The 23,970-nt window shown below is 36.6% G+C and overlaps 1 protein-coding gene across 1 annotated transcript; it reads right to left on the bottom strand.

The window, feature by feature from the left end:
* Nucleotides 1–367: 367 nt before the first annotated feature.
* Nucleotides 368–23,936, bottom strand: LOC128243394 (enhancer of mRNA-decapping protein 4-like). The gene is made up of 30 exons (XM_052961152.1): nucleotides 23,692–23,936; nucleotides 18,946–18,991; nucleotides 18,542–18,658; nucleotides 18,200–18,320; nucleotides 17,207–17,312; nucleotides 16,676–16,862; nucleotides 16,011–16,179; nucleotides 15,586–15,690; nucleotides 15,175–15,290; nucleotides 14,764–14,847; nucleotides 14,224–14,319; nucleotides 13,895–14,003; nucleotides 13,455–13,629; nucleotides 12,785–12,884; nucleotides 11,994–12,242; nucleotides 11,183–11,564; nucleotides 10,625–10,822; nucleotides 9,436–9,554; nucleotides 9,008–9,214; nucleotides 8,550–8,615; nucleotides 8,236–8,314; nucleotides 7,287–7,391; nucleotides 6,575–6,719; nucleotides 5,694–5,837; nucleotides 5,041–5,156; nucleotides 4,475–4,640; nucleotides 3,911–4,097; nucleotides 3,096–3,312; nucleotides 2,440–2,603; nucleotides 368–2,075 (listed from the first exon to the last, which is right to left on the bottom strand). The coding sequence occupies exons 1-30, from the start codon at nucleotides 23,783–23,785 to the stop codon at nucleotides 1,895–1,897; spliced, it is 4,350 nt and encodes a 1,449-aa protein (XP_052817112.1). The 5' UTR covers nucleotides 23,786–23,936; the 3' UTR covers nucleotides 368–1,894.
* Between the last annotated feature and the right edge of the window lie 34 nt (nucleotides 23,937–23,970).

Consider the following 23,970-nt stretch of genomic DNA (forward strand, 5'->3'; position numbering starts at 1 on the left):
TTCCGGGAGAATGACAAAAGACCATAAACAAAACTGCATATATGAACACATGATATACATGTACACCAGAAAGGATTGGAATGACTATGTTCAGCCTTGCCTGCCAGTTAAATATCGAAAAGGCCACAGAAAATACACCCGCACAAGCCCGCAAGCCCTGCACTGGTAAAATGTCTTTCGGGCTTGCCCAAATTCTGAATTTTATATATCAGGGCTTGTTCAAAAGTTGATGCCAAGCAATAGTATAAGCATTTGGGCTTGTTCATCCAAAAGTCTAATTTCGATGACTGATACACCAGTCAGCCATTTTGGACAACCATATAAAGACTGCTTCTTAAACTGACATAAAAGGAACCAAAAAACAAAATGTTTTGTACAGTTTTATTATAAATTAGCTTTTTGGCTAAGCACAATAACAAAATACTAAACAGTATAATACGTTTAAAACACTGCCTCTCATGAAGGAAACTAAAAAACAGAAAGTAACTACCAGGTACATCTTCATTTACTACGGTTTCTCCCCGTGTACGATGCACAAGGCCATTGACAATAAACACTGCATTTCTGCAGCCGGGGTACATCTTCACTAGCATCTTGAGTCCAGGTGTCAGATTGCTATTTGTGGAACACTTATGGTTAATTATTTAATTTTGAACTTGGAAATATGCTGTCAAGAAAAAATCCTTTAATATTGACCTATTGCGATATGAACTACGTATTTTACAGCTAATAGTAAATAACTCTTTTATTACACGATACTGATTGATATACTACGATATCATATGATTAACTGTTGGTGGTCATTAAACAGACATGTCAATATTGCGATTTGAAGTGATTTTTGCAACATTATTATGATTTCATATGATAAACTGTTTCCAGTCTATAAAAAGACAGGTCGATATTGTGTTTTATTTTTTCTATGAAAATTACTTTTCGTCCAATCATGGATGATTTATTTATAGATCATGTAAAAATGGTTAATATTGCTATACATGTTATAAACAACATGCTTGGTATAATAAATGATACTGCAATCATGAAATCATTTATTTCTTATATATTGCTAATGTAATAACTTTTGATGCGACATCATAAATGAAGAGATTTCAACTTTGCTCGCTATGTTTAAAGTAATTAGCGCTGTAAAACATCAACATATTATTTATGACATAAAAAGACTATCAAACTCATTGGTCATTCAAACATACAATTAATCAAACTATGCTCACTTTTATCCGTTTTAGAACACTCTTCATGAAATCTGTACTAAATGACCACTGCAATATGCTTTATTAACATTCTTTGTCAAAAATAACTACATTGAAGGTATTTTTTTAATATTTAGAAATTTGTTTAAGCTGAGGGCAAGTCTTAACCATAGACACAAGACGTTAGTAAATGTGGGCACTATTATTTACAAGAAATCACAGCTAAATGTTGACTAAACAGTTAAAATGCTTAAACTGTGTTTTTGAATGTTATTTTTCAACAGCGACTTGTATTATGCATACTGTATGTATATTCACAATGAGTCAACGGTAAAAAACCCTTCCTAAATCTAGCTGCAGCTTATCAAGCTCTAACACGCCTTAAAACTTGTGGTAACTTAAGCACAAAATACACTATTGATCAGATCTCCATCACTAAAATATATATATAGTGTCTTCTTGGGTATGGGTACTTAAATGCAGAACTAAAATGAGTGGAAATGTATCACAAAGTCGAAAGGCTGCACAGAGCAACCAACACGTTATGCCAGAACCTCTTCTTGATTCAAACATGTTACAAAAGAACCTCTTCTTGATTCCAACATGCTACGAAAGAACCTCTTCTTGATTCCAACATGTCACACAAGAACCCTTTCTTGATTCCAACAAGTGTTACAGCGCGTCTACTTGATGAGGGACTCTGACGCCATAAGGAGCATACGGAGTGATCTTGTGATTTTGAGGTTGGGGTGGGCTGGGATGTAGACACGGAGTTTCTGGTTGAGCGATAACAGCACCCCCCTCATATGTTCCTGTGTGATGGAGTCGTGGATGTCAAGATTCATGACCGCCTCCTCTAGGTATCTGTTATAATGAAACAGGAGGGTGATCACATTATCTCAATGTTATGTTGCTTAAAACAATGTTACAATCTCCTTCTCTAGATTCTTGTGATAAACATATATAACTAACAAATACAACCATAATGCTGTATTTCATTATGATCTATATTCATTTCTGCATGTGTCACTTTTCTAAACTCTATTTTCTGAGTGTAGATAAACTTTACTATACCAAAATTTCAAAAACCGATACATTCTTCAAAGTCATCAAATTGAGCATTTACAAATGTCTATAAGAGTTGAAAGAAATTTTAATGATGCACTATGTCTTGTATCACAAAAGTTCATCAAAATTAAAAGCCATTAACAGGTGTATGGAAACCTACTTGTGTTTGAGTTCTGTGTGGTTCTCCAGGTCAGCCGAGAGCTGTTGTATGAGGGAGAGGAGGACAGGCTGCTGAAGAGGGCAGGGTGACTGGTTGAACACCTGATTTGGGTTGACTGCTTCACACAGGGCTATAACCAGCTCAAGATTGGCAGCTGACAATGCCTGTAAGTAAAGAGCAGCATCTATATGTATAAATAATCCGTAGTGCTATCTACAAGTTTTTGAAAATATATATATTCTTCCCATGTTTCAGATATTAGTTTCTCAATAAATATATATGTCTAAGGCTATTTTCCCGCTTCTCAAAAGGTTTTAGTACAAAAGGAATTTGTAATAAAAATTTGATTATCTTCTGCCCCAAATTCTCAAAATTTCTTAAAGTCTCTTATAACAGGTTTAAGCTAAGCTCACTATTTTTGTTTTTCTATTGTTTATGTTATATTCACTTATTTAAGAATTTTTTAGACTTTAAAAAGGAACTATCGTTATGTTACAATTGACCATTTTTCATTTATCAAAATCACATTTAAGAATGCATTTTTGGCTTATTGAAAAGAGGTACTTAAGGCTGTTCTGTTTCCAGAAAATGGAGCAGGACATCAGGCAACCCACAGGATAACCCGAAATATTTATCTAAAACCCTGTATATTTTACCTGTTGGAAAGCTGCATTCAACTGGCCCTGCCTCAATAAGTTAAGAATATGAGTTTTCTCTATCTGGGGGTCTGGCGTGACTCTCGCCGGAGTTACGGCCCCTGACCTCATGGCAAGAAGAACGTTGTCACTGATTGTGCTTCCTTGTTCCTTCATTGCCTTGCCGACCTCCTCCCGTACTGCTGCATGTACATGCTCTCCTAGAGATTCTTGTAACCTGAAATGGCAGTGAGAAAGGGTGAGGGTGGTCTAGTGGTATAGTTGTCTGTCTCTCACCCAAACAGGTTGTGGGTGATATCCCCACCTGGGTGAGAGTGGTCCAGTGGTAAAGTTGTCCACCTCTCACCCAAGAGGTGTACACCTCGATAATCACCAGAGGTACTTTCTCATGGTCTCAAAATGGACATCAGTACTGATTTTTACCCTTCAACAGGCTTGAAATTGATTCTAAAAGCAATGAGCTTTCATCACAATTGAGATAAAAGAAACTAGTACATGTATAAAGTAAAATGTAAACGCATGACTTAACTCAGAAGACAGTGGCTTCAATATGAACATGCTACTTAATGCATAGAAACTAGAAATGTTGAGAAATGTTGTTTTGGAGGTGCTGCCTTACAAGAACTATTGGTACCAATATTACTGTTCTCCTACTTGAGAGACAATAGAAAGATACTCATGCTAAGAATCAAATCATCATAAACAATAATAAGCCATCTTGACAAAATTCTCTAGTCTGAACTTGAACAGAACATATTTGAAATATATACATATAGCCTTAGTTACCTATCTCACCTTAAATACACGCATGTTACCTGGTCATTGTTTTGCTGATCTCTGAGCTGAGCTGTGTCTGTATGGAAGCAAGCACATGAGCCTGCATCTGTTCGGCTGATGCCTGGAAGCTATCTGAGAGCCTTCTCATCTCCATGACGACCGGGTCACGCCCCTCCTGGTGACGCTGACGTACGCCCTCCAGGTGAGACTCCAGCTGTCGAGTGTCTAAAATAGACATGTTCTGATAATGATGCCAAGATATATTTTAAGTAACAACGTCACCATTATGATTGCTGACAGGACAAAGAAAACTTGCTTGACAAAAATAAAAAAAATAGAAAATTAAAATATCTTCGTTGATTAGCCCAATCAAATTATGGCTTCAAAGGCAGGGCAAGTTGATATTAATCTGTCATAAATTAAATCAAGGGTAATTTATTACAGATAATTGTCAACTTGCAGCTTGTATATTGCAGCTGCTTTTACTCTCTGTTAGTTGCTTTCAATATGAGAACATAGTTACATTGAGATATTTCAAACTTTTTTCACAAGCTTTAATTTTCTTGGACAAATGGACATTGGCAAAAGGTGCTGTTGCATACACTCCTTTGTTCCTCGCTGGAATGTTTCAGAGACTTGCTGGTACATATTCTGTGTGGTTCGCTCGAAAGTGGGAATCACAAAGTTCTGAAATGCTTCCCTGTATGCAGCCTGGATCGGTGCTTGTATTGCATTACCCGCAGCCACACCCATGGCCTCCACTGTGGGCTGAAAAATAAAAATGACTATGTTATTTATGGTAGATAATTTCTAAATTTCTAACTTCTTAATTTCTTAACAATTGTGAAACAAGTTATTACAACATAATATCAATCACTGTCATTAACATGATGTTGCCCTTGAATCTGGTCTTTATGCCTTTGGGGAAAAAAGACTACGTGAAGGAACTCAACTTGTGTGATCCTGTGATCCAAATACACAGCCATATCATTTTGAACAAAGAACTTCAATCACCTGCCCTGGACCGGACCATCTTGGCAATGTTGCCCATGAGTGTGGACTTTGTGTTGTTGGGCAAAATATAGTATGTAGAGGAACTCCACTTGGTCAATTCGGTCACACAAATACACAGCCATATCATTTTGAACAAAGAACTTCAATCACCTACCCTGGACCTGACCATCTTGGCAATGTTGTCTTTCAGAAGGGAATCGGTAGCAGTTAGTTTCTGGGCCATGTCGTGGTGCATCTGTTCTTTAATTGGCTCTAACACTTTTGTCATGTCTGTTGTGAAAATTGAGAGAGGTAATTTATTTGACCTTACAGAGAAAAACAAGTACATGTGTCTCAATGTTTTCAAAGTGACAAACGTACATGTACATGTATGAACATTTTTAAAATCAGCTATAATAAAGTGATTGAGAACCATTTTCCATTTCTGGGTGATAACCAGTATTCATCATTGACCAAACTCCTGCTGGGAATTGAACCCCTCTGATCAAGAGTTTGTTACACTAGGCTAGCCATGGTTTAAAATGAGTATTTTACAAATCATGAATCATTTAAAGTTTTAACAGCTGATACAACTCTTATGCTGTAATAAGCTTCCGACCATTTGGATACAAAGCAAACCTTAGATGAACATGTTTTATAAGTCAATTGAATGCTTTTAAAATCATAGAATAGAAAATCAATTAAAAGCATCTTTATAACAAGAAAGTTAGTAGAAAAAAAGTATGAAAAAATATCAAACTCATTCTTACACTAGAAAACAACATTAACAACCTCTAGGGTTCTAAACATCAAGAGAAAATGACTCACTAGGAACAAGTTGACTGCGGACCAGTTTGTCGAGTTGTGTGTTGACAGAAGCTGATATGGTCTGTGTGACTGAGCTGCACAGACGTTCATGTTTCCGCTCATCACGTGCGTCTGACTGTCTTAGTATGTCCTGTACTCTCTGGGCTGTGGACAAAAATCAAACATAGCTTGTTCACAAGGGTTCTGGTTATGATGGTCTTTATGACGGACTTACATCCACATTCAAATTTCTGCTTTTCATGCAGGTCTGACTGTTTGAATATGTCCTGTACTTTATTGGCTGTGGACAAAAATCAAACATAGCTTGTTCACAGGGGTTCTGGTTAAGATGGTCTTTATGACCGAGCTACATGTGCGTTCAAGTTTCCGCTTATGTGACTTTCTCAATACGTCCAGTACTCTCTTGGCAATAAAAAATGAGACAGAAATTAATCATAGCTTGGTTACAGGAAGAGAGACATAGCTACACAGATTCTCATGTTTCCTCTCGTCATGAGCTTCAGACTGTCTCAATAAGTCATGTACTCTCCAGGCTGTGAAAGGCCAGACAGAAATAAACTGTAGCTTGTTTACAGGGGTTGAGAGAGCCTAATGCCTTTATTTTTCTTCTCATAACGGCAATCTTACTGCCTCAGTATGTCCTAAACTCTACAGGATGTGGGAAGAAGATAAACAGAAAAGTCCATAGTCTGCTTGAAGTAGAAAAGAAAATTGATTAATTATTAATTATAATGTCATTTAAAGTTATTAATTTTCCTGCAGTAACAATTTTGATCAGTTTCAAATTCTTACAGAAAACATGGTTTGTATAAGACACAGTTGACAATAACAGCACATTTTAAAGGTTATATTGTAGTTGAACAAGAGGTATACTTTCCTACCTTCTTTTTGAGAGTGCTGATTAAAGAGCCTCTCCACTCTGGAGGTAACAATGTTTTCCAGTTTCCCAAGGTGCTCTTCAATACTTGGCTGGTTCCCATCTGGTACTGTCCTCAACTGTTCCTGCTCATGTTGACGTCTTTGAAGCTGGGTAACAATGAAAAACTTTAGTAAGTATTTTGAGTGATAAATATGTGTAATATGCACAAGAGGAATGCACTTTTCTTTCTGTAAAGCCGTCCCAGGTTTCATGCCTTTATTGCATAACTCAGTAAAATTGACTTAACTACGTTAAAGGTCTAGCATGGTTTGATAATGTGAATGTTTGGTCTTCAGCAGTGAATACTGCCATGATTTATGTTGGTCAAAAATAAAATTTAAAAAATTCCGGTAATTCAGGAGCAAGCAATATGATCTCACACAGAAGTTTGACAAAAATTTGTTTCTTTTGTGTTTTTTAAGAAAAAAATCAATTTAATTGGCACTAATTTGAAAATCAAGTGAGGAAAATAATGTCATGATGTTATTTAGTTAAGTCATTCAAAAATTTGGTAAACTCAGCCTCATGAAAGCTACCATACTTTTATTAAGCAAAGAGTGTAACGTGTAAGAGCTTTAAAATTGATATTTTCACTGCAATAACAGCAGTAAAAATACCATGATATTTTACCAAAATGCATAAAAGAAACTTGAACTACTGAGTAAATTGCCCACCTCTAGGAAGTTGTCTTGTTGTTCTGTGATATCCCGTCGAAGCAGGTCCAGCTGCTGCTGCTGCCTCTCCATGGCCTGTAACACACACTCGAGGCCTGTGTGCAGCTGCCAAGTGGAATAATGAGTAGGTAATTGAAGTGGTATGCCAAAGAAAATATATAAACAAGTTGTCCCCTTTTTCTCAAAATATTTTAAGCATAATAGGTAAAGTGTAATATTTAATTTAGTAAAAGTACTTGCTTTAACTCAATTTTATAAACCGAAACAAGTCTTAAACTCTGATATTAAAATAAAAAGTGACCTTCTCTTGATCCCGATATAACGGACTCAAAATTTTAGAGAAATTGGGGCCCTAAGCAGAGTTGTATTGTGGGACATAAGAAGCACAATGTCAATTACCAAGACTGTTTATCTATATCATAATGACCTTTGTTGGAAATGTATAAGACATACTACGGACCAGAGAAAATAATGTCTAGAAAATTACACATCCAATATCAACAAATCCATTGCATTTAAATTTATTTCCTGATAGGTAAAGGGATGAGAATGGTTGAAAGTTAAAACCCCTGAACTTTATGCCTATTGGCAGAGTTTAAGCTACTTCAATCTAAGGCCCTTGATGGGTCCAGGGCAACACTTTGGTGGGGTCACAGTGGGCAAAGCCACATTTCAGCTCCTGAGTTCAATGCATTATAAGACCTTAAGACAGCATTTAAACATGCTCCTGGGTTCAATGCATTATAAGACCTTAAGACAGCATTTAAACATATTTGTATTGGTTTGTAAGAGATTTTTGTGCATTATTTGTCCAATAGATAGACCATTCCCCGAAATCTGTGAACAGAATTTTCTAACCCCTGAGACTTCCCTCTGGCCTTAGATTGAAGTAGCTTAATTTGTTTATCATAAGGGCGAAAAGTCATTAATAAGAGAAGATCATAACTACCTTTTTCATTTCCTTTGTATCCAGGACTTCTCGGACGGTTTCTTTATGAATTTCTCTCACTTCAACTGGTCGGGGCTCCCTGTAACATGGCACAGTGGGCTAATTCATTGACAAGACAATGTTTTATACTTCATTAGTTTTATACAGTCCTTTTTAAGTACAACAATCTTAGACATATAGGATTTTACACAAGTATACCATTTAATACAACACAAGCTACATAAACCTATGAGCAATATCATGGCTTAATAATGTGAACACCCAAGCCTTTTACAAAACCAAATAATCTAACCATTGTTATTGTTTAAACATACCTTGGAGATTGACTAAATCCAGCACCAGCTACGGGTGCAGGCATGGGACCTCTCTTGCTGTCAAGGCTTAAATAAAACAAAACAGCATACAAATAATTTAAATGAAGATGTTATTGATCATGAAAGTTCATTTCTCTTTCAAAGCTTTAATAATATTAATAGACTGATATCCTAACCATTTTGCAAACCTATCTTTATCCCTCCTCCCTACAACAGCTCTACATCCTCCTCACCTCCCTCCCCGACTTCTTCCTTCTCCCTCTCCACCTCATCTCCCCCTCCTCTAATCTCTAAGCCCCCTCTAGCCTTCATTTACCTTTCCTCTTCTCTTTCACTTCTCAGACAACCCTCTCCCCTCACCTATTCCACCTTTCTCTCCCTCCCTCCTAAGCTCTTCCCCTCCCTCTTACTGCTCTCTCTGCTTTGATCTCTTCAACTCATCTCCCTATTTTTCCTACCTCTCATCAGATGGTTCCTGCTCTTCTTCTATTTCTTCAACAATCTCCTCCTCCTCTTCCTGTGCCTCTCCCTCTGTCTCCTCCTCCTCCACAACAACATCAGCATCGTCCTCTCCTCCATCATCACCATCGTCTTCATCATTGTCCTCATTCTCCTCCTCCTCCTCATCTTCATCTGCTTCATTGTCATCTCCTTCGTCCAAGGAACTGGAAAAGTAGGTTATATCATCATTACAAACAAAAGGATATCAAAATCAATTTCACAAATGTACAGTTAATATCATTCACTAGCATCATTCTTCTTGCCCATTCTGCAGGCAGGTCTTGGCTTTGACCCATTTACAGGGGTTAAAGCCAACCTCAACTTCAAGTGCTAAATTCCCAAATGCCAAAGTTCTGAACAACTATAAGACAAAATCAATCCTTACATGTGGCTGTCTCCCTGCCCCGCCTGAAGGGCTGGGTCTGACTCGCCCTTGCTCATCTTGGGTGGTTTCGGCCAAGCTCGGATGCTGGACTCCCCACTCTCCCCCAGCTGACTACCATCCTGCAGCAGAGAGTTTAATCATTTCAAGAGTGGAATAAATAATGAAAAGTGACAGAAAGACACTCGCATTTTTTTGCAAGGAAAGTAGAGTCTTAACATAACTGCTTAACATAACAAGGACTGAAAGCTAAAAAGTAAAAAAAAAAAATTAATGTCACCCCTGATATAAGGCAGTGCTTACATATATGTAGGTGTCATTATTTTGTCACAGATATTACAGGTAATTTAGATCAACATCTTGAACAATAACAAATGAGACTGATCATCAACACACAAGAATTAAATCCCCTTCCCCTTAAAAGGACTTCTCAATTGACATCAAGGAGAACAACAATCAATAATATTGGAACTTCCTAACATCGTCATAATTAAGGAAGTTTTCTGCTAATCGCAATCTTTAATGGTATTCAATCGGTATTTAATGGTTGGTTGTCCGGTTAGCGCAGTCCGTTGTCCGGTTAGCGCAGTGGTAAGCGCACCTAGCCGAACCCGGTTGAATTAGAGGCTCAGGCGCATGTGTGTTTGGTTCGTGGTCACCAAGCCAGACAAGTGCGTTTCCTCCGGGTTCTCCGGTTTCCCCCACAACACAAGACCACACTCTCGCGTGAAATCGGGCCAACGAGAGTGATTAATATAATCGTGAAATAAGTTGTTTCACAATCGTTGTAAAATAAATATGTTTAAACTAATGGTATTCAATGTGTGGCTCCCATAACAACTGATTGCATAAATATGAAACACCACTGAGACAAAGGCTAAGACTATACTTCAATTTTCTTCCTCTAAGGCGACTATAAATCAATTGCTAGATTTCATCCCCCGCCCACCCCCTCTTTTGTCCATCGCCCATAAACTTTTATTGCCTCAAATAAAAATGTTTAACTAGGCTCTGTATTTCCATATCAGTCCAGTACTGTACTGTCAATTATTAAGATCCTGTTTGTTGTTCATTTAGTCCTCTAAGAAAAAGAAAATGTCACAATAAAAACAAATTGTATGAAAATCTAGCGATAAATTTATATTGGCCATAGCTGCAAATAAAATATAGTTGATATTTCTTCCATCAATACCTGAAACCCATCAAATGGCTGTGTGCCCATGGGAGTGGAATCTCCTATAGTATCATCCCCGAGAACATCCGCTACCTCTTCGTCATTCTCATCATAGGAGCTCTGTGACTTCTTTACACGTGACACCTCCACCGAGCTCACACCACTAGCCACTGCCTCAAACATCCCCGTACTCTCTGTGCTGTCCAGTGATACCATCTGGGTATAAAGGCAAAAGATATTGACAAAGATACATGTTATAGACAAAATGTAAGTTAATTGCAATAAAATAAATCTTTTTCAAGCCATCCTCAGATTTCAAAATGATAGACTTTTGAGAATACGGACAAATGCTCCTATATACCTATATGTCTTCGTCACAACAAATAATACTGGCTTATTTTTACATTACAGGTTTTAAGCTTTTTTACCGATATTTTTTTTTTGCTTGCAGCCTATCTATGCTAGCATCCTACACACAGTATAATATGGTAGTTATGTCACTAAAGAATTTTTGAGAGATGCACCTTTAAGGAACATGTCTGCCATGAAAAATAACACAGTCTAATGCACACTGACCTGCAAATCTCTTTTTCTTTCCCCACTCTGCTGAAAGAAGTTATCCACCTCTTGGGTCTCCTCAGGGGTTGGGGTTGCATCCCCAACTCTCAGGTCCCGACTCCCAGAGGAAGTGGGCGTGGCCAAGTCTGTTTCCTCAATAGAGGTAATAGGGGGTAGGGGTACCGAGGAGGGGGTCACCTCAATGGCCAACCCCAACCCAGGGGAAAGGTTCTCTGCTTTGGGGGTGGTGGGTGTCTGCGTGATAGTGCTGTTGGAGCTGCTCCGAGGGGACAGGAAGTCATCGTTCATGGCAGACACTTGTGTAAAGCTACTGGTGCTGCTCTTCGCGGTACTATTATCTAGAATGCTCTCATCTGTGTAGACAGCTGCCTGCAGTTTTCTGGGGACAGAAGGCAGGAGAATGGTTAATTAACTTGAGCCACTGATTAACAACATTGGTTCTTCAACAAATCCTCAGTTAACTGGCAGTTTTTATAATTCATTTTAGTTAAATCTTATGGATTTTACAACAACTGTTTATGCTAGAGAGTTGTCTTGTGATGTGCGAGCGCCAGAGTACCCAGAGGAAACCCCCTTTTCCTGCTTGGCAACCATAGACCGAACTCACATGCCCCCAGGCCAGAAAACGAACCCAGGTCACCTAGGTGAGAAGCGAGTGCACTTACCACTGCCCTTACAACCTTTATCATTTATGCACCACAACCCATGAAAAAAAAAGAAAAACAACAAAATTATCAAAGTAATCTTTCCTCCAGAAATAACAAACTATATAATTTTGGTCTCAATATGCAAGTGGACCCTTTCATACCTTGGACTCGAGGATACAAATGCATCAGGAGTCAACAGGATGTGCTGACCAGTGTGGGTGGACTCGGCAAGTGGAGTGGAGAACGAGTCGCTCTTGTCGTGCTCCCCGCTGCCATCCACACTCATACTCATATCGGACAGTCCATCCACCACACCAGCTTCACTTTGGGATACGGAGCTCACTGATGGTGCGGGAGGGACAGGAGCCGATGACTCTGGCTTGAACCGGATAAGCAACTCCTGCAGTGCCCTGGGAAATTTTGGAAAAAAATTAAAACAAGAATTAGATCGGAAACAATCTTCGGGACGTACTTTTGGCAAAAAAGGGCTGTAACTCCTAAATGACTAAAGCGATTTCCATGACTATCGAACTTGATCAAGATATTATGGTCACAAACATGTGTTTAAAGTTTGGTGAGGATTGGACAAACGGTTTTCAAGAATTAGATCGGAAACAATCTTCGGGACGTACGTACTTACGTATGTACGTACGTACGGACAGACGTACTTACGGACAAGGGCAACCCTATATGCCGCCACTTTGTGGGGGCATAATAACCAAAAAATAGTCAAAAGCATCACACAGGAAAATACCAATGCTATCAACAAGTAATGACCGTTTGACCTTCATTTACGAGCAATTGGATTTTTTGCTCACATTTTCATTGACAGTCCGTAGATTAGTGTCAAGCTTCATGCTGAATACCTTAATAAAGTAAAGGAAATATTTTCCAATCAATAGCGTTTATACATGATGAGCATGCACATCTAGCTAAGCTATTGTTCACTTACTTTGGGTGTACAGTGTACAACTTTATCTGCACCCCGAGACTGGATGCCCCCGTGTCCGACCTCTTCTCATCCTCCTCACCATCGTCTGGCACTATGTCACCTATATTGATGAACAAATAGGGAATTCAGTAAAGACAATCATGTCACTGATGGCATGGCTGAGGTAGGGAAAACTCTGTATCAGGGAATCTTTCATTTGATCTTTGCTTAGAGCTTTGAAGATGATTGTGTAAGCACTGGCCACAATTTCTCGGAATATCTTAAGGTTAACAAGCTTAGGTATCTTTGTTCAATTAAGCAAATTATTTACTTACTTAAACTTCATTTTACAACTTTTTATATTTTATCATGATGATCATGAAGATACTTTTACAGTCTCAGAACACATCAAAATGAGAATATTACACAAATTATACCAAAACAAAAATAGCTTAGCTTGATTCTGTTATAAGAGATTTAAGATTGTTGACTGATCGAGAAAATTGATTGCCTGGTTATCAGTCAAGATGTATACAACTCATATACATATAGTCAAATTTATAATATGCTTTAAATAAATGTAAATCCATCAACATAGTCAGTCTTATTTCGTTCACAAATATCATACATACATATACAGAACTACATGTAAGCCTCTGATTTATTCACTTTTCACATGAGTCATTCTAACCTGTAGTGATCTCATCCAAATGAGAGTCATCCCCCTTGGATATCTTGAACCTTTTGGTGCCCGCATCAAGGATTGCGAATGAGAGACACGGTTGGGCAAGGGTGAACTCTGACACGGAGCTTACGTGCACGCTAGACTGGTCACCGGCATGGTGAATTTGCAACACATACAACACCTGGGTGAAGAAACGTTTGTATGCAATGTAAAGTCTACAAAAAGTGGCAATATCAAAAGAAATGTAGCTTGACACAATTCAGTGTACTGACAGCTACAAAATTAATAGGTATACATGAAGAGATGCATATCATTTTTAATTAATAACAAGAATTCAAAACTTTTCAGTCGTGTTATAAAATAAAACATAAACAATAGAACACACTTTGGACATAAAACCCCATAAACTAAATGTTTTCCCTTCCAACATGGTAGAAGAAACTCACATTCTTCCTGATGTCAGACAGAATAAGGAATCTTGCACTCATGTCTAGTGATGCCTTCATACACGGCTCGTACGTGAAGTTAGACGGCACACCAGGAGGGCTTAAGAACCTATCAATTATATACAAAACCATTAACATTGATTCCCAAACACATCATGCTTCTTAAGCAAAACAACCAAAAGGATAATCGCAATGAACTAATTTCTGTTCTGTGAATAGCTTTTAAATGTTAAGTAGATTTGCTAAATCACTTTAGATTTAATTCTGGAACTATTTATATTATACAACAATCCACTGACAGAATAGGTTGGAAATTTGCCATCACTGACCTGATGGTCTGTAGACAATTCCAGGAGTCACAGCTCCAGATCTTAATCTCCTGGTTGTTGTCTGCCCCCGTCACCGCAAACTTCCAGAAAAGTGCACTGAAACAGGCAACAGGTATCATTAAATAGAACATATCTCAACATACTGAATAAGGCACAGGCATTCAATGGAATGGCATAACAAAAGGCAATTTTAAAAAAGAATTCCAAATATTCATACTTCAGGATCATAAATTTACCTCAATTCCAAAAAAAAGCTGAATTTGAGAGTCTAATGGAGTTACAAAAAAAAGTAACTCAATCATCAGCCATGGGCCTCAGTCTTTCTTTTGAGGATGATTCCTTGATTTTAGTTTCAAACTATTTCATTAACATTACCCCCAATTGCTCAAATTCCCTAATGAAAGATTTTAGCCACTTTTCTCCCGAAATAAAATGACAGCCCTGCATAATTACTCTGAAAATCTGAAAACATTTGCGACTGTCAAGTTTGAACTGTCACCATTATTGCACATCACATTGTATGTGTATTCATTTACTCACTCTGGGCTGCAGTTTTTGTGGTCGTCCAGGAAGAAGAGGCAGGACATGGGCTTCCCGTTGTGGGGCTTCCACTGGTGAAGGCACCTGAAGGTATGAAGTACCAGTGATAAAACAAGGGAAATAAATCTAAAATAAATAAATCAATCCAAACAGATACCCATCCTCATCTGTTCTTTTGAGTTGAGCAAGGGAAAAAATAAAACATTTTTTTTAGCATAATCTAACATTTAATATACATACCGGGTTTCATGTGAATATCTCAGAAGGCTAATGATTTCCAGCTAATATTTCATTTTCTGCCCATTATGAATAACTAACCACGCCTACTACACCAAGGCTGACAATACATTGACAGTTTGCATTTGAAAAATGGATAAGGTTAAAACAAAAACTATTGCAAGGGCTTGTTACCTAGGTGAAGTCATGTCCTGTGAGTACATGTGCACCTGGAAGAACATCACCTCTCCATCCAGGCTGGCAGTGGCCAGTGCTGTACCATCTGGGGAGAAGGCTGCATCTGTGATTGGCTGAAAAAACAATACAACAATTACATGTACATGTTTGCCTAGTCACAAAACATATCATATCTCCGTCTTAACAGCCTGATTGACGAGTTCATCAACACCTGTTATGAGCTATCATTAAAACAATACATGACAAAGAATAACAATAAACATTGTGATAAAAAAAAAACATGGCCATGCCAATACCTCTACCTTATTTTTACAATCCAGAGACACAAAACACAAAACCGGTTTGGAAGCTCACTGATGGCAGATGTACTGAGCCCACATCTCATCTAACTGCAAAGTCATTTTGTACCTTTGAATGTGAGTCGATGGTGATAAGGCCAATCTCGACATCTTGTGGGAACATCGGTCCATCACCGTACTCACGGGTGACCATATCCACACTCCAGATCTCAGCCTGAAATTACATAATAATGGTGGTTGATATTGACGAGGTTGTTCAAAGGTTATAATAATCAATACTTATTTCATTTTATAAACCGGAACAGTTATTTCGGAGTTCAGACTTCTCGATCCAGAATCATCATTTGCTGTCCAAACATAGTGATTTATCTTTTGGTTCTTACATTATTGCACTTATCAATAATGTTTGAATCAAACAAAGATTTGCTTTAATTTTGAACTCTTTCTGAATGTATTGACAATGACAACTAAGAAGCTTTAAGTTAAAAGAAAAACAAAGATATGTTCCAGAAACATGTGGCTGTATGTACAGACCTGCTGGTCATTGGTGAGAACCAGCATACGACTGGCGGAGTCTGGCGTGCTGCAGTCAGATGTGGCAGTTTCATCCACCTCATCGGGGATGTACGGACACCAGATCACGCGATGGTACTCACTTACTAACGACGTCTGGGGACGCTGCACATGCAGCATTCGAGTTGAACTGGGACCAGTGTTAAGGTTAATAGATAGAACCATTCAAAAAATTTCTATTGACACTCAAAATTATTTAAAAACACTATTAACTTGCCAAGTCCTGTAAGTTTTTCTCAGATAAGAGGCATAATTCAAGGAATATTTAAGCCTGAGACATGAAAGTGACTTTTGATTATGTTCTAAGAATCACCATTTATTATTAATAATAAGGAAACATATTTTTCTATAAACTGTAGTCAGATATAAACATTACTGAAGATAAGGCTTAACAATTTATACTTCTTAAGTTAGTTGTACTGGAGTTGTGGACCTTGCCAATATCAAGTGATTTACAATTTTGCATGATGTTCTGGTCAAACTATTGTAATTCTGTAAATGATTTCTTTTGAATAGACTAATAGGCATTGTATCAGTATCACAAGTCCATGATTTCCCTAAGATAACTGGCCTATAAGGTCCATAACAAATTTTAAGCAGCAAATTTAAACCAGTTTAAAGGATACGATATTTTCCTGTCATCAGCCTGGTGTATCTCGTACACACACAGGTTGCCTATTTCATCCACCACGGCCAACATGACATCGTCTGTGTGGGCAAAAGCAAGGTCTATCACTCGGCCCACAAAGTCCTTGAGAAGGTGGCGTTCAGCGGTCTTCCTGTTGGTGATCCTGACAACGCCTCCTGTCTTGCCTGTTGGAATATCATGGAAATTGGAAAGCCTTTTGCCTATGTGGTCAAATCAACCATCACTGAAAGTGCCTGGATGATATTAAAATAGATAAATATGTTTTTATTGGTTAAGATTATTATTTATAGTTTTCATAGAAATATGAGTCAAGACAGCGCTGTGGGACCATCAAGATCTCATTAATAACGTCTTCCACAGTTTTGAAAGAACCTCAAGGGTGTATACCCCACCAAGATGTGGGGGTAAATTTCTCTCTTAGCGATCAGCATACACAGGACGTGGCGGGTACAATGCAGCCATCTGGGGGCAGACAGATCATCAACACCAAAATAAGAAGCTGACATACCTTTCAACACATAAGCAACAAAGATATTGCCCCTGTGAACTGCGACAAGGTTCCCAACATAGCGCCTGTTCTCCCAATCATAGTTTACCACTGGAGTGATCTTCACCTAGAAGAACAAGAAAATACATCGAAACTAGACAAAGGCTTTTACTTTCGTCCAAACATTGTATTTACACAATTACACACCTTATCCAGAGCTTAGAAGGAAGCCTAATTTCAGCATCTTTTATGTAGAGTGAAATTACTGTCGGCATACAAGAGTACTTCAGTACTCTAGAGTAGAGTCGAGTATTATATGTATGTTCAACTCATCAGAATAAAAAAACTTCATTCATACAAATGCTATCAAGGAAAGCTTGAGTTGGTTTAATAAATAAAAGAAAAAAACATATTTTTGTAAATTATGGACATTAACTAATGAGGATATAACGATATCGATAGCTCTTCACGCTGCGATACTTATAAATGCTTTAAATCGTTATTGAATCCTGAAACGTACTTATTCATTGACATACCATTTCAGATAAGGCGATCACTAGTGCGATTAAGATGCTCTAACCATAAACTAAATATAGAATTAGGCAGACATTATAATGTTCAGCGTAATGATCACATCTGTTTTTATTGTCTCACACGTCTGAACGTACAGATAATTGAAAATGAGTATCATGCCTTTTTTGAGTGTCCTCAATACGGGAAAATGAGAATAAATTACCTTTTTAATTGGTTCAATGGTCAGACATGTCAGTCAACATTTATTAACTTAACGAGTACCCAAGATGCATACACTTTAAAGCAAGTAGCATACTATGTTTCAAAAATAATGATTGCTATTGAAAACAGATAGATAATCGAGATAGCATGGGGGCAATTATATACTATTTACAATGTTATGTTGTATTCTGGGCCGGAGGCCTTTATTTACAATAAAGTATAGTTGAGTATAGTTGAGTTGAGTTGATAATCATCAACCCTAGAGCTTCAATTCCATACCTTGTTAGATCCAGTGGATCCGGCCAGTGACTGGGACTTGTTGAGCTGCTTGCTGGAGACGATATCCACTTCCTGCCCAAACACACTGAAACTGTTCGCTGTGTCTGTGCCTTGGAGAGTGCTAGAAAAAATAAAATAATATTTCGTGATTTAAGATTGATCTACATTACATTAGCACTCTAACATCTTATGTTTGAGTACTGTACATAGTGTTGCTCCAAATAAATTATTAAAAATTAATTGAAAAGGTCAACACCCGTGAATAACATTAGCTATTTTGTCACAAACAATTAGTGAAAGTGTAATGTTAGAGAGTTTATCCTGAGTTTTTTATCAACGTACATGAGTTGCCTGGCCGAGTTTCCATCATACATGGTCTTCATGAGCTCTGTGAGGGTGGGGTCTGTCCCATCACCCGATGTTTGCGCCATTCCAGAAATGGTCTGCAGTACTTCATGGCTGAAACAGAGAAAAGTTTTGATTGATCTTATCAATGAAAATTATGAAACAATGAAATTAAAACATTATCATACACAGGTTTTCTATGTTACCCAAGCTCACAGATAATGAGATATATAGTATGAGCTGATCGATGTTCTTTCTTTTAATGAAATGTTTTTGCTTCCAAAACTTACTAAAATATTAAAATGCCTTTTTTATCTTTTAATAGCAGCCAGTGTGGATTAACTTCAATTTAATTTGATTAATACATAGTTCATGAAAAAAATATAATAAAAAATACCAACCTTTCTTGTACATTTATGGATCTGTCTATACTGGCCATAGATGAAGCTGAATTTCAAGCATAAACAAGGTATGACATTCAATGTATCATCTTAATTTGGGAAAATTTCCAAAATCATTTAAAAAAGAGTATTTCAGGTAATCATGACTTGTCAAAACTGAAAATTCTGTATGATTTTTACAATTTGTTACAAAAATTCACTTCATTGGTAACACAAGGTAGGTAAACCTCATCATAGGATTACTATCATTTTATCTTAATGTTGTTGTTTTCTTAAGAAACATTGAGCCATAGTGTCAATAAAATGTAGCGATTTAAATTTAGTTTCTGTTATTACCTGATATGTTATTAAAATCATCTGTTATTTCTGCTGTTTTACATGAAAGCTTATGGGCTGTTTCAAAAAAAATGGTACCATTAAGTTTTTCTATTGTATAATTATTTCTTGATAAGCAATATGCACAATTCGCTGTATTTCAGTAAATGTACCAACTTTTTGCACTACTTTGCAAAGTTTGATTAGAATATGTCAGACCAAAAAAAGTTATTTGAAAAAAAAAACATGTCAGAAGTGCAACAGATTTTTGGGACAGTTACAATAACATGGATAATTTGAATGGCTCTCATTAAGAAAATACTTCATTTATCAGTTAAAATCCAACTTTGTTCATTAGTTCAATATCTTAACTTAAGCCGGTTTTCCTCAGAATGCTAGTAATTGTAGTTATCTTGTAAAACCATGGCAATGAACAAACATACTACGAAAAAATAATCGCACAAATAATTAGGGAAACTTTTCAAAGGAAGTCTTAAACTTCTGGTGCAAGTATTTTTCTTTAGATTTAAAATGCTAATTGTGAAGCAATACATGTAATCTTTGAGTTCAGGCCAAAAAATGTACATTGTGAACTACTATTCCTCCAATATCTGACACTATATGATGACAACCGGAGTTTGTCAGGAGTACAACATTTACTACTTAGTGGTGTGTAAATTTTAATGGTTCATTTAAAAACAGGTGAAGTTGCATTTCCAGGAAGTATTTGATCAATACTTTCAGATTTCAGCACTAATAACTGTACTTGATGCACTCACTATCAGCATTAGGCTTATAACTGCATGTCAGGAGTGCAACGCTTTTTGAAGCATTTATATGATATGCTGTTTTGACCGATAGGAAAATATGAATTTGTTGCTAGGACTTACATTTTGTTTGTTTTTTCAAAGTAGACATATAAAAGATGTATTTGAAATGAATTGAAATGAAAAACTGGTATTGAAATGAGTTTTAAATGATAAAATTGGTTTACGTATTAAATCCATATTTCAAATTTTATTGAAACAGAAACATGAAAAATATAATTATGGACATTTAAAAATAAAACCTTACTAATGAATAACATCAAAGTAAATGTAGTAGGGTTTAGAACAAACATTTAAGTTGAATTTTAAAGAAAGATTCATTCCATTTTTTTGAAAATTAACACAGCTTAACTTTTTACACTCCTGACAAAATTTTATAGAATGAAACCAAAAGTTTTATTAAAAAAGACACACAGTAATTATATTTTGCAGTGACTCTAGTGTTATTTGAAGAACTATTTTGACTGTAAATAATGGAGAGACTTATTGTTGATTTACCTGTCATAAGGAGATCACAAATAAAACTAAAATACACATTCCACCATACAAGTAAATGCCTCAACAGAGAGATCCAAGAGATTCCGAGATAAACTGAGAGGCAACAGTGAAAACCTTAAGAAAATGAGACAGAAACGAAGAGAAAAACCAAAGTATAAAGAAGAAATAAACCAAAAAAGACTATTGAATCCTGCTTATGATGCAAAAGCATTGTCAGATATCAGATGATGGCAGTAAGTAAGCTGCAAAGGGAAAGCTAAAACAGAAGAAAAGACTAAAAAACTGACACCAATACACACCTTTAAGACTTCCAATGAAAACCAAAAGTCTAGTCTTTAAAGCAGCAAATAGATTAAGTATAAGAAAGAGAGCTGAGCAAAACACCCAAGTCGAAGAGCTTGGGCAAAACTATTGGACACCTGATAAAAAGCCACCTGAAGAACAAGGTCCAAGCTGCTAGGAGAAAGCAGTGATAAAGGAAAGGAGAAATGGGAGTCAGTATTGAACTTGAAGTTGGAAGACCAAGAAAAGAAGTGTCGAATGTTAAGAAGAAGCTGGCATTTTCCACCATGGATTTACAACTTGATAGAAGAGCTCAACAGTTACATGAAAAGAAAAAAGAACAGTAAAACAAGCTAAGGACAAAGGCTAAAGCTTACAAGAAATATAGACTGATATTCTCCAAGTTTCAAGAAGCAATAGTTGTTGAGTGTAATGTTTTTGGATTTTTTTTTCATTATGCATACCATCATTACAGAACGATATGATGGCACTTTGTTTAATTCAAAACTTATATTAATGATGAATGAATACTTTTTCACGTAATTCCAATAAAATTTATTTGCTTTCAGAATACAAAGCGAAGACAATAATATGTATTGTTTTAACACTATTTAAACAAATATGATTGATTTTTAAGGAAGATCATTATATTAACTGATGCACATACTTTTAATGAAGAAAATGTTATAGTGCAGTTTCTTACATATCATTTTTTTGTCAGGAGTGCAACGTTTCTGGCAATTTAGGTATGTAAATAAATTGTGGCATCAAAAATTTAAACAGTGATTAACTCTTTTGAAACTTTCAGAAAGTTCAAGGTTGTCTTTCAATTAAACATTTTGGATATTAATGTTTTAATCTGGCTATTATTTTAACCAAGGCATAAACTTTTGGGTGCACACATTGCGAAAAAACAACACAATATTGTAATAAAAAAACATATTTCTAGTTCAAAATTGGACATACAGTTGTTTTGAAGGTGTTAAATTGTGTAAAACTTCTTTGCCAATGAAACTCAAAACCATCTATGTTTACTTTGTTGAGTAGTTTTCAAAATTTTGATATGCTAGCTGATCTAGTAATTCATATGTTTTTCATTTATCAAGTTCATTAAAAGTTCTGCTTACAATTTATATTGGTTGTTTTCACTGAACCATTTGCATTTTTGTAAACTTTGATAATTGTAGATCATTTGGATATGTTAAATGAAGTGATGTAAACACTTTAAAAAATGAGTATATTTTCTGCCTCTGGTACCATTTTTTTTGAAACAGCCCTTATGTTATTAAAATCATCTTTTATTTCTGCTGTTTTACATGAAAGCTATCAATTTGTCTTGTCCTGGTCAACAGTACTAACTTTTTCCCTCTTGCAATTTTAGGCCATTGGATTTTCCAAATTTTATATTTAGACCGCATATCATTAATTATTTTAAATGTTTTTAACACCTTGTTCAAATAAAAGCAGGTAACAAAACAGTCTTTTCCTCTCTTTTTTGATAAACTTTTGATCAAGTAATAAATCAGTAATTTTATGGTTATTTGGGTAACAATCAAAACTGTTGTCACTTGCACAGTCATTTGAAGGGAATAAACTACTGCTCTAGTGTCATATGACCTGTAATTTTTAGCGACATTTAACCAGTTTATATTTTTTCTTCAGATTTATGAAAGGACTGGGTTACTCCTACCAACAATCTAGCATAAATCTGTTGCCCGAGAAAGACACGAAGGGACCAGTCACTAGTTAATTACAGGGTGTATGGATACTGTGAGTCGCCACGACCAAAAATTAATGATTTTAAAGATACAAAAATTGTCTAGATGATATGCCGCCATCTTTGGGAAGCTCGGGATATAGTACTTTGTGAAAGAGCCGAGTTATCAAGTTTGAACCTGGTATTGACATTATTCATTAAATGTAAAGATTTCTTATGCACCAGTCAATTGTAACCAGCCATGCGTTCAGTAACCATGTTTGCGGCGAACGTTTGCTGTTTGGTTCCTGGCTTGCAATGTATGCGCTGCATTGCAACATGGATACAAAACAAAAAGTTTGCTAGCGTTTTGTAAACGTTCGCCTTACTGAACGCACTGCAAGGCCCCCAGGTCTGGGGAATAGCAGAGACTTTGACTTTTGGCCCAGCCAATCCCAGGAAAATTCCCAAGCCTGTGGGAACAAACTGCTGGTAAAATCCCCACCAAATCTCACCGCAAACCGGGGCCATCCTAGGTAAGGCCCATTCTGCGCTATTTTCCGCATGAAAACAAACAACCATATTTACTTGGCACTGCGGGGCCACCTGGAAGGTATTAACACTGCCCATTTCACCAGCTATCCACGGACCTGGGGGGACCGTGGTTACAATTGACTGGCGCATATCATGTACATATTATAACCCTAGATAATATTTAGCTTTGCTAGTATGTCAAAATGTTGTCTTGGAATCTTAATAAGTTAAATTATGTCCCAATATGTGATAAACAGCCTAAAACGTGAATCTGAATCATATTCATACATTCTGACGTCTGTGGTGAGCACTACACTTTTAAAATGCCGAGCACCAGCGGGTTTAATTTTGATGTTAGCCTTGATTCAAAGTTTGATTTCCTTATAAATCAGCCAGGTGTCACCAAATGCAAGGTAAAATCAACCAATGAAAAACATTGACAGATATTTGATTATATACACAAGATACAGTGACAAAGTTATGCATGTTCCGTCACCACTGGATATTGAATATGTAATTATCTTGTTAAGATGTGTACTTTTACTTAATGAAATATGTTTAAACGAAAACCAATTCATGTTGAGCACATCTTACCACTTGATTTCTGGAGATCTATCAGCTCTTTCAAGAGCCGACTTGTATCCCCGGTCGACTCCATCGATGAAGTAGGAGATTTCGTGTCATCCATATTTAGCACTGATTTGTCAACACTCGAAATGTGTAAAACAACTCTCAAATATTACAAAAACATATATAGTAATGTTCTTTTAAGTCGATTTATTAAATAAATCCGAAAAGAAATTAGAGTCAGTTTTAACAATTTTCTACCTGGCGGCATCCATTGTTCAGACTGGTTTTATAAACCTAAAGAAA

Source organism: Mya arenaria, chromosome 8, assembly GCF_026914265.1.
Source record: "Mya arenaria isolate MELC-2E11 chromosome 8, ASM2691426v1".
Lineage (NCBI taxonomy): Eukaryota > Metazoa > Mollusca > Bivalvia > Myida > Myidae > Mya > Mya arenaria.